Source organism: Psittacula echo (genome assembly GCF_963264785.1).
Source record: "Psittacula echo genome assembly, chromosome: 19".
NCBI lineage: Eukaryota > Metazoa > Chordata > Aves > Psittaciformes > Psittacidae > Psittacula > Psittacula echo.
In genome coordinates, this window is record NC_137755.1 from 1,721,988 (window position 1) to 1,734,008 (window position 12,021).

The following is a 12,021-nucleotide window of genomic DNA, read 5'->3' on the forward strand; positions in this document are numbered from 1 at the left end:
CCCATCCCCATCATCCCCATCCCATCCCCATGGCCCCATCCCCATCATCCCCATCCCATCCCCATGGCCCCATCCCCATCATCCCCATCCCATCCCCATGGCCCCATCCCCATCATCCCCATCCCATCCCCATGGCCCCATCCCCATCATCCCCATCCCATCCCCATGGCCCCATCCCCATCATCCCCATCCCATCCCCATGGCCCCATCCCCATCATCCCCATCCCATCCCTATGGCCCCATCCCCATCATCCCCATCCCATCCCCATCATCCCCATCCCATCCCCGTGGCCCCATCCCCATGGCCCCATCCCATCCCCATGGCCCCATCCCCATCATCCCCATCCCATCCCCATGGCCCCATCCCCATCATCCCCATCCCATCCCATGGGCCCCTCCCTGTGTCGCCCTCACCCCCCACGTCCCCCCCCCAGCTCCTGTGACCTCAAGTACACCGAGGGGGTGCAGTCCCTCAACTGGACCAAGATCATGAAGACCATCGTGGACGACCCCGAGGGCTTCTTCGAGCAGGGCGGCTGGTCCTTCCTGGAGCCCGAGGGCGAGGTACGCGCGCCCCACAGCACCCCATAGATAACCCATGGGGGCCCCATAGATAACCCATGGGGGCCCCATAGATAACCCATAGGGACCCCATAGATAACCCATGGGGGCCCCATAGATAACCCATGGGGGCCCCATAGATAACCCATAGGGACCCCATAGATAACCCATGGGGGCCCCATAGATAACCCATAGGGACCCCATAGATAACCCATAGGGACCCCATAGATAACCCATAGGGACCCCATAGAGACCCCATGGGGACCCCATAGATAACCCATAGGGACCCCATAGATAACCCATGGGGACCCCATAGGTAACCCATAGGGACCCCATAGATAACCCATAGGGACCCCATAGAGACCTCATAGGGACCCCATAGATAACCCATAGGGACCCCATAGATAACCCATGGGGACCCCATAGATAACCCATAGGGACCCCATAGACACCTCATAGGGACCCCATAGATAACCCATAGGGACCCCATAGATAACCCATAGGGACCCCATAGAGACCTCATAGGGACCCCATAGATAACCCATAGGGACCCCATAGATAACCCATGGGGACCCCATAGATAACCCATAGGGACCCCATAGATAACCCATAGGGACCCCATAGGGACCCCATAGATAACCCATAGGGACCCCATAGATAACCCATAGGGACCCCATAGATAACCCATGGGGACCCCATAGAGACCCCATGGGGACTCCATAGAGACCCCATAGGGACCCCATAGATAACCCATGGGGACCCCATAGAGACCCCATGGGGACCCCATAGATAACCCATAGGGACCCCATAGGGACCCCATAGATAACCCATAGGGACCCCATAGATAACCCATAGGGACCCCATAGATAACCCATGGGGACCCCATAGGTAACCCATAGGGACCCCATAGATAACCCATGGGGACCCCATAGATAACCCATAGGGACCCCATAGGGACCCCATAGATAACCCATAGGGACCCCATAGATAACCCATGGGGACCCCATAGATAACCCATGGATACCCCATAGGGACCCCATAGATACCCCATAGGGACCCTATAGATACCCCATAGGGACCCCATGGGGACCCCATAGATAACCCATAGATAACCCATAGATACCCCATGGGGACCCCATAGATACCCCATAGATACCCCATGGGGACCCCATAGACACCCCATGGGGACCCCATAGACACCCCATGGGGACCCCATAGATAACCCATAGATACCCCATAGGCACCCCATAGATACCCCATAGGCACCCCATAGATACCCCATAGATACCCCATAGATACCCCATAGACACCCCATAGATACCCCATAAACACCCCATAGATACCCCATAGGGACCCCATAGATACCCCATAGACACCCCATAGATACCCCATAGGGACCCCATAAACACCCCATAGACACCCCATAGGGACCCCACAGACAACCCATAGACACCCCATAGATACCCCATGGACACCCCATTGACACCCCATGGACACCCCATAGATACCCATAGACACCCCATAGGACCCCATGGATACCCCATAGACACCCCATAGACACCCCATAGATACCCCATGGACACCCCATTGACACCCCATGGGCACCCCATTGATACCCCATAGGTACCCCATAGATACCTCATAGACACCCCATGGATACCCCTTAGACACCCCATGGACACCGCATTGATACCCCATTGATGCCCCATTGACCCCCCCATTGCTGCCCCACTGAGCCCCATTGACCCCCATTGCCACCCCATTGACCCCATTGCCCCCCATTGCCCCCATTAATCCCCATTGACCCCATTGACCCCATTCATCCCCATTGATCCCCATTGATCCCCATTGCCGCCCCATTGCCCCCATTGATCCCCATTGACTCCCATTGCCCCCATTGCCCCCATTGCCCCCCATTGCCCCCATTGATCCCCATTGACCCCATTGACCCCATTGACCCCCATTGACCCCATTGACCCCCATTGATCCCCATTGACCCCCATTGCCCCCATTGATCCCCATTGACCCCCATTGACCCCATTGACCCCCATTGATCCCCATTGACCCCCATTGCCCCCATTGCTCCCCATTGACTCCCATTGCCCCCATTGACCCCATTGCTCCCCATTGACCCCCATTGACTCCCATTGACCCCATTGCTCCCCATTGACCCCCATTGACTCCCATTGCCCCCATTGACTCCCATTGACTCCCATTGACCCCATTGCCCCCATTGCTCCCCATTGCTCCCCATTGACCCTCATTGACCCCCATTGACTCCCATTGACCCCCATTGATCCCCATTGACCCCCATTGACTCCCATTGACTCCCATTGACTCCCATTGCCCCCCATTGCTCCCCATTGACCCCCATTGCCCCCACTGATCCCCATTGACCCCATTGACTCCCATTGACTCCCATTGACCCCATTGCTCCCCATTGACCCCATTGACTCCCATTGACTCCCATTGACCCCATTGCTCCCCATTGACCCCCATTGACTCCCATTGACCCCATTGACCCCCATTGACTCCCATTGCCCCCATTGATCCCCATTGACCCCATTGACTCCCATTGACTCCCATTGACCCCATTGCTCCCCATTGACCCCCATTGACTCCCATTGCCCCCATTGCTCCCCATTGACTCCCATTGACTCCCATTGACCCCATTGCCCCCATTGCCCCCATTGACTCCCATTGACCCCATTGCCCCCATTGCTCCCCATTGCTCCCCATTGACCCTCATTGACCCCCATTGACTCCCATTGACCCCATTGCCCCCCCTTGGCGCCCCCGCAGGGCAGCGACGCCGAGGTGGGGGAGTCCGAGTCGGAGATGGAGGACGAGACCTTCAACCCGTCCGAGGAGGACTACGAGGAGGAGGAGGAGGACAGCGACGAAGATTACTCCTCCGAGGCCGAGGAGTCGGGTACCGGCGCCCTATGGGCTCCTATGGGGTTCTATGGGGTTCTATGGGGCTCCATGGGGCTCGATGCGGTCTTTATGGGGTTCTATGGGGTCTTTATGGGGTCTTTATGGGGTTCTATGGGGTCTTTATGGGGTCTTTATGGGGTCCCTATGGGGTCTTTATGGGGCTCTATGGGGTCTTTATGGGGTCTTCATGGGGTTCTGTGGGATCCCTATGGGGTCCTATGGGTTCCTATGGTGTCTTTATGGGGTCTCCATGGGGTTCTATGGGGTATCTATGGGGTGTCCATGGGGTGTCTATGGGGTATCTATGGGTTCCTATGGCGTCTTTATGGGGTCTCTATGGGGTCCCTATGGGTCTCTATGGGTCTCTATGGGGTCTCTATGGGTCTCTATGGGGTCTCTATGGGGTCTCTATGGGGTCTCTATGGGTCTCTATGGAGTCTCTATGGGGTCCCTATGGGTCTCTATGGGGTCTCTATGGGGTCCCTATGGGTCTCTATGGGGTCTCTATGGGGTCCCTATGGGTCTCTATGGGTCTCTATGGGGTCTCTATGGGTCTCTATGGGGTCTCTATGGGGTCCCTATGGGTCTCTATGGGTCTCTATGGGGTCTCTATGGGGTCCCTATGGGTCTCTATGGGGTCTCTATGGGGTCCCTATGGGTCTCTATGGGGTCTCTATGGGGTCCCTATGGGTCTCTATGGGTCTCTATGGGTCTCTATGGGGTCTCTATGGGTCTCTATGGGGTCTCTATGGGTCTCTATGGGGTCTCTATGGGGTCCCTATGGGTCTCTATGGGGTCTCTATGGGGTCCCTATGGGTCTCTATGGGGTCTCTATGGGGTCCCTATGGGTCTCTATGGGTCTCTATGGGTCTCTATGGGGTCTCTATGGGTCTCTATGGGGTCCTTGTGCTCTTCACGGAGGCCACCAAAAGCCTATGGAGACCCCAACTGGGTCCCTTTGGAAGCCATTGGATCCCTATGGAGCCCATATTGGATCCCTATGGTTCCCATACTGGATCCCTATGGAAGCCATTGGCTCCCTATGGAGCCTGTATTGGATCCCTATGGAAGCCATTGGATTCCTATGGAGCCCATTGGATCCCTATGGAAGCCATTGGATCCCTATGGAGCCCATTGGATCCCTATGGAAGCCATTGGATCCCTATGGAGCCTGTATTGGATCCCTATGGAGCCTGTATTGGATCCCTATGGAAGCCATTGGCTCCCTATGGAGCCCATATTGGATCCCTATGCAAGCCATTGGATCCCTATGGAGCCCATTGGATCCCTATGGAAGCCATTGGATCCCTATGGAGCCCATATTGGATCCCTATGGAAGCCATTGGATCCCTATGGAGGCCATTGTATCCCTATGGAGGCCATTGGCTCCCTATGGAGCCCATATTGGATCCCTATGGAGCCCATTGGATTGCTATGGAAGCCATTGGATCCCTATGGATTCCCAGCCCTTTCCTCACCCCATTCCAGAGTATTCCAAGGAGTCCTTGGGCAGCGAAGAGGAGAGCGGCAAAGACTGGGATGAGCTGGAAGAGGAAGCCCGCAAAGGTGGGGACCCATTGGGATCCATTGGGATCCATTGGGGTCAATGGGATCCATTGGGGTCAATGGGGACCCATTGGGAACATTGGGGTCAATGGGATCCATTGGGGTCAATGGGGACCCATTGGGAACATTGGGGTCAATGGGATCCAATGGGGTCAATGGGGACCCATTGGGGACATTGGGGTCAATGGGATCCATTGGGATCCATTGGGATCCATTGGGGTCAATGGGGTCAATGGGGACCCATTGCCCCCACTGCCCCCCATTGCCCCCATTGCCCCCATTGATGCCCATTGCCCCCATTGCCCCCACTGCCCCCCATTGCCCCCATTGCCCCCACTGCCCCCCATTGCGCCCATTGCCCCCATTCCCCCCATTGCCCCCATTGCCCCCATTCCCCCCATTACCCCCATTCCCTCCATTGCCCCCATTGCCCCCATTGCCCCCATTGCCCCCATTCCCCCCATTGCCCCCATTGCCCCCATTCCCCCCATTACCCCCATTCCCCCCATTGCCCCCATTGCCCCCATTGCCCCATTGCCCCCATTACCCCCATTACCCCCATTCCCCCCCTTGCCTCCATTGCCCCATTGCCCCCATTGCCCCCATTGCCCCCATTGCCCCATTACCCCCATTACCCCCATTACCCCCATTGCCCCCATTACCCCCATTCCCCCCATTGCCCCCATTGCCCCCATTGCCCCATTGCCCCCATTCCCCCCATTGCCCCCATTGCCCCCATTGCCCCATTGCCCCCATTACCCCCATTACCCCCATTCCCCCCATTACCCCCATTCCCCCCATTGCCCCCATTCCCCCCATTGCCCCCATTGCCTCCATTGTCCCCCATTGCCCCCATTGCCCCCATTGCCCCCATTGCCCCCTTGCAGCCGACCGCGAGAGCCAGTACGAGGAGGAGGAGGAGCGCGGGCGCGGGCGCAAGAGGAAGGCTCCAGGCGGGCGCCGCGGGAGCCATCGCCCCCCCCCGGGGCCCCCCAAGAAGAAGAGGAAGTGAAGGAGCCCCCCCCCCCCCAATTGGGGTCCATTGGGGTCAATGGGGTCCTTTGGGGTCCCATTGGGGGTCAATGGGGTCCATTGGGGTCCTTTGGGGTCAATGGGGTCCATTGGGATCAATGGGGTCCTTTGGGGTCCCATTGGGGTCAATGGGGTCCCTTGGGATCCATTGGGAACCATTGGGGTCAACGGGGTCCATTGGGATCAATGGGGTCCTTTGGGGTCCCATTGGGGTCAATGGGGTCCATTGGGATCCATTGGGAACCATTGGGGTCAACGGGGTCCATTGGGATCAATGGGGTCCTTTGGGGTCCCATTGGGGTCAATGGGGTCCATTGGGATCCATTGGGAACCATTGGGGTCAATGGGGTCCCATTGGAGTCTATGGGATCCATTGGGGTCCCATTCGGGTCCATTGGGATCCATTGGAGTCAATGGGGTCCCATTGGGCTCAATGGAAGGGAAAAGGGGGGGGGGGAATTGGGGGGGGGTCCCCCTCCTCCGAATTTGGGGGGTTTCCTTGAAATTTTGAGGGTTTTCCATGAAATTTTGGGGTTTTCAGTGAAATTTTGGGGGTTTTCAGTGAAATTTTGATGGTTTTCCGTGAAATTTTGGAGGTTTTCCTCCAAATTTGGAGAATTCCTTGAAATTTTGACGTTTTCTCCTTGAAATGTTGGGATTTTGCCTCAAAATCTGGGGTTTTCCTTGAAATTTTGACGTTTTTCCTTGAAATTTTGGAGGTTTTCCTCAAAATTTGGAGATTTCCTTGAAATTTTCATTTTTTTCCTTAAAATCTGGGGGGTTTCCTCCAAATTTGGAGATTTTCTTGGAATTTTCTGGATTTTTCCTCAAAATTTGGGGTTTCCCTCGAAATTTTGAAGTTTTTCCTTGAAATTTTGGGGATTTGCTTGAAATTTTGAAGTTTTGCCTTGAAATTTTGGAGTTCCTGCTTGAAACTTTCGGGATTTCCTCAAAATTTGGGGGAATTCCACGAAAATTTGATGTTTTCCCTTGAAATTTTGGGGATTTCATTTAAATTTTGAAGTTTTCCCCTGAAATTTTGACCTTTTTCCATGGAATTCTGGGATTTTCCTCAAAATCTGGCTGGTTTTCCTCAGAATTTTGGCGTTTCCTGAAAATTTGCAGGTTTTCCTTGGAATTTGGGGAGGTTCCCTCAAAATCTTGGCGTTTTCCTTGGAATTTTGAGGGATTTCCTTGGAATTTTGAGGGATTTCCTTGGAATTTTGAGGGATTTCCTTGGAATTTTGAGGGATTTCCTTGGAATTTTGAGGGATTTCCTTGAAATTCGGGCCTTTTCCTCCAAATTTGGGGGTTTTCCTCAAAACTTGGGAGTTCTCCCTCCAAATTTCCCTTTTGCCACCCCAATTCCCCCTTTTCCCCCCAAATCTCGTGTCTGAAGGGGGCCCCCATTGCGGGGACCCCCAAACCCCATCGAACCCCCCCCAGACCCCCCTTTTTGGACCCCAAACCCCCCCTTTTGGACCCCAAACCCCCCCTTTTGGACCCCAAATCCCTGGTTTTGACCCCAACCCCCCCCCTTTTTTATTGTTGAGCTCTATTTATCGGCAATGGGGGCCCCCCCTTTGTGTTGGAACCCCCCCATTGGGGTCCCCCCATTGGGTCTCATTGGGGTCCATTGGGTCCCATTGGGGTCCATTGAAGTCCATTGGGTTCCCTTGAGGTCTATTGGGGCCCATTGGGTCCCATTGGGGTCCATTGAGGTCCATTGGGTTCCATTGGGTTCCATTGGGTCCCATTGGGGTCCATTGAAGTCCATTGGGTTCCCTTGAGGTCTATTGGGGCCCATTGGGTCCCATTGGGGTCCATTGAGGTCCATTGGGTTCCATTGGGTTCCATTGGGTCCCATTGGGGTCCATTGAGGTCCATTGGGTTCCATTGGGTTCCATTGGGGCCCATTGGGTCCCATTGGGGTCCATTGAAGTCCATTGGGTTCCATTGGGTTCCATTGGGTCCCATTGGGGTCCATGGAGGTCCATTGGGTTCCATTGGGTCCCATTGGGGTCCATTGGGGCCCCCCTTTTCCAGGCACTAAATAAAGGCAAAAATGGGTTTTTTTAAGGGTTTTGGCTGAAAATGGTGATTTTTGGGCCCGGAAATGGGTTAAAAAGGGGGGGAAATGGGTTTAAATGGGGGGAAACCGGTTAAAATGGGGTGAAATGGGTGTAAATTGGGTTTAAATTGGTTTAAATGGGTTTAAAATGGGGGGAAATGGGTTTAAATGGGGCGAAACCGGTTTAAATGGGTGCAAATTGGGGTGAATCTGGTTTAAATGGGGTTAAATGGGGTTAAACCGGTTGAAACGGGGTTAAACCGGTTTAAATGGGGGTGAAACCGGTTTAAATGGGGTCCAAATGGGTTTGAATGGGGTGAAATGGGTGCAAATTGGGGTGAAACCGGTTTAAATTGGTTTAAATGGGTGCCGATCGGGGTGAATCCGGTTCAAATGGGGTGAAACCTGTTTAAATGGGGTCCAAATGGGTTTCAATGGGTGCCAATCGGGGTGAATCCGGTTCAAATGGGGTGAAACCGGTTTAAATGGGGTCCAAATGGGTTTCAATGGGTGCCAATCGGGGTGAATCCGGTTCAAATGGGGTGAAACCGGTTTAAATGGGGTCCAAATGGGTTTCAATGGGTGCCAATCGGGGTGAATCCGGTTTAAATGGGGTTAAACCGGTTGAAACGGGGTTAAACCGGTCGCAACCACTTTAACGCGGGGTCCCTCGCCCCCCCCCCCCCCCCCCGCCGCCGCCACTTGGTCCGGTCCGCGCCCCTCCTCGCGACTGACACCAGCGCCAGCCAATCCCCACCCTCCCCTCCCCCTTGGCCCCGCCCCTTCCCCCGCGCGCTTCCCCCGGCCCGCCAATCCCCGCGCGCCTCGCGGGGCGGGTCCCGCCCTCGCTCGCTCCCGATTGGCTGCGCCTTCGATTGACGTCGCCCTCCACCAATCACGCCGCGGAGGGGGAGGGCGGGACGAGAGCCCCCTCCCTCCCCTTCCCCTTCCCCTCAGCGGCGCGGGCGCCATTTTGCGAGCAGCGCCCGAAGGCGGCGGCGGCGGCGGGAGCGGGGCCGACAGCGGTGAGGAGGGAGGGGGGGGGGTGCGGGAAGGCGACAACGACGACAAAGCGGGGGGAGGGGAGGGTATCGCGATAGGGGCGATATCGCGATAGGGGTTGTGGGGAGCGGGGGGGCCACGACGGCGCCATTGTCTCTATGGGGCGGGAAGCGGCCGGTAATGGCGGCCTATGGGGAAGGGGGGGGGGGTAATGGCGGCCTATGGAGGGGGGGGTAATGGCGGCCTATGGAGGGGGGGGGCTTGGATGAGGGGGGGGGCGGCTCCTTCTGCTTCTCTTCCAGGTCCTTCACCCCCCCCCATCCACTCCATTGCCCCCCCCCCTTTACCCCCCCCATAATGGACTCTTCCATAGGGGGGGCTTCTCTTACACATCTCCCCCCCTTAATGGACTCTTCCATAGGGGGGTTATCCTTTACCCCCCCCCCCATAATGGACTCTTCCATGGGGGGGGTTTCCCTTTACCCCCCCCCCCATAATAGACTCTTCCGTGGGGGGGGGTTCCCTTTACCCCCCCCCCATAATGGACTCTTCCATGGGGGGTCACCCTTACCCCCCCCCCATAATGGACTCTTCCATAGGGGGTCACCCTTACCCCCCCCCTATAATGGACTCTTCCATAGGGGGTCACCCTAAGCTCCCCCCCCATAATGGACTCTTCCATAGGGGTTTTCCCTTTACCCCCCCCCCCCATAATGGACTCTTCCATGGGGGGGGGCTTCCCTTTCCCCCCCCCCCTTTCCTTTTAGGTGGGGGGGGCCCACGTGGAGCGCGGTTTTGGGCCGAAAAGCCCGGATTTGATCATTTTCTATCGATCTGAATGGGGTCCTCCCCCCCCCCCCCACCCCCCCCCGTTTTGGGCTTAAAATCGCCCTTTTTGGGGCTGAAATCGCCCCTTTTGGGGGTAAATTCGCCCTTTTTGGGGCTCCAAAGGGACCTTTTGGGGCTTAAAGTCGCTGGTTTTGGGGTTAAAGGCACGCTTTTTGGGTCTCCCCCCCCCCGCGTCCCCTCTTCAGTCGTTGTGATCGATTATTAGGTGCTTATTATTAATTAATGGGCTCCTGTGATTAATTATTAGACCGCTATTAGGGATTAATAGGCCCCTAATGTTCATTATTAGGCCCCCAGTGTTCGTTGTTAGGCCCCCAGTGTTCATTATTAGGCCCCCAATGTTCATCATTAGGCCCCTAGTATTAATTATTAGGCCCCTAATGTTAATTATTAAACTCCTAATATTAATTATTAGGCCTCTAATGTTAATTACTCGGTTGCTAATGTTAATTATTAGGTTCTTCCCATCCTTATTAGCATCTCTTATTATTTATTAGGCTTTTCCTATCGATTTATTGATCCCTATCATTAAATATTAGGCCCCCAATGTTAATTATTAGACTCCTAATATTAATTATTAGGACCCTCATGTCAATTAGTAGGCTTTTCCCTTCCTTATTACCATCTCTTATTAATTATTAGGCTTTTCCTGTCGATTAATTGATCCCTATCGTTGATTATTAGGCCCATTGGTAGTCATTATTAGACCCCTAATATTCATTATTAAGCTCCTCCCGCCCTTATTCATGTGCCTGATTAATTATTAGGTTGTTTTGTTAATTAATAGAGGCTTATCGTTAATTGTTAGATCCCTAATATTAATTATTAGGGTCCTCCCATCCTTGTTAGCATCTCTTATTAGGTCTCTCCTATTAATTAATTCCTATCATTAGCTATTAGGGTTCTATTATTAATTAATAGACCCCTAATATTAATTATTAGGCTTCTCCCACCATTATTGATGCCTGTTACTAAGTATTAGGTCCTCCTATTAATTAACAGATCCCCTCTCATTAATTATTAGGCTCCTCCCACCCTTATTAATATCCCTTATTAATTATTAGGCCCCACCTACTTATTAATAGACCTTGATCCTTAATTGCTAGGCCGCTATCACTCATTATTAGGCGCCCAATACTAATTATTCTGCCCCTAATATTAATTATTAGGCTTTTTCCACTCTTAATTAATATTGATTATTAATTATTAGGTCCTTTCTGCTAATGAATAGACCTACTTTGTTAATGAGTAGGCCCCTATTGCTAATTAATAGACCCCTAATGTTAATTATTAGGCTCTTCCCACCCTTATTAACGCCTCTTATTAATTACTAGGGCTTTTCCTTTCCCAATGGCATCCTATGGGGGGACCCCCCTTCATCATTAGCTCTCCTCCCCCCAATTATTAGGGGCCATTACTAATTATTAAGCCCCATTATTAGCTCCCATGCACACTAATTATCAACGACCGTTACCAGTTATTAAGGGCTTAATGGGTTGTTAAGCGCTTCCTAATTATTAGCCCCTAATTATTAGCCTCATTGACCTGCTGTTAACCCCTTAAGCCCCGTTATTAGCCCTATTCCCCTCATTATTAGTGGGCCCCCCCCTTTTAAACCCTTTCCCCTAATTATTAGCCCCATTATTAGGCCCTCCCCCTAATTATTAACCCCTTATGAACCCACTTCCCCTAATTATTGGCCCCCCTCTAATTATTAGCCCCATTATTAGGCCCGTTCCACTAGTTCTCAACCCATTATTAATGCCTTCCTGCTAATTATTAGCCCCCTCCTAATTATTAGCCCCATTATTAGGCCAGTGCCCCTAATTATCAACCCATTATTAATGCCTTTCTGCTAATTATTAGCCCCCCTCTAACTAGTAGTGCCTTTATTAGGCCCTCCCCCTAATTATTAACCCCTTATTAACCCATTTCCCATAATTATTAGCCCCCCCTCTACTTGTTAACCCCATTATTAGGCCACTCCCCCTGATTATTAACCC

The 12,021-nt window shown here is 53.4% G+C and overlaps 1 protein-coding gene across 1 annotated transcript in view; it reads left to right on the forward strand.

Annotated features, from left to right (window-relative positions):
• SUPT16H (SPT16 homolog, facilitates chromatin remodeling subunit) overlaps positions 1 to 6,122 on the forward strand; it is a 49,460-nt gene extending 43,338 nt beyond the window's left edge. Inside the window, 4 exon segments of the mRNA XM_080631825.1 lie at positions 435 to 564; positions 3,364 to 3,493; positions 4,987 to 5,064; positions 5,952 to 6,122. Of these exon segments, the coding sequence (XP_080487951.1) occupies positions 435 to 564; positions 3,364 to 3,493; positions 4,987 to 5,064; positions 5,952 to 6,076 (463 nt within the window). The 3' untranslated portion in view covers positions 6,077 to 6,122.
• Positions 6,123 to 12,021: the final 5,899 nt, after the last annotated feature.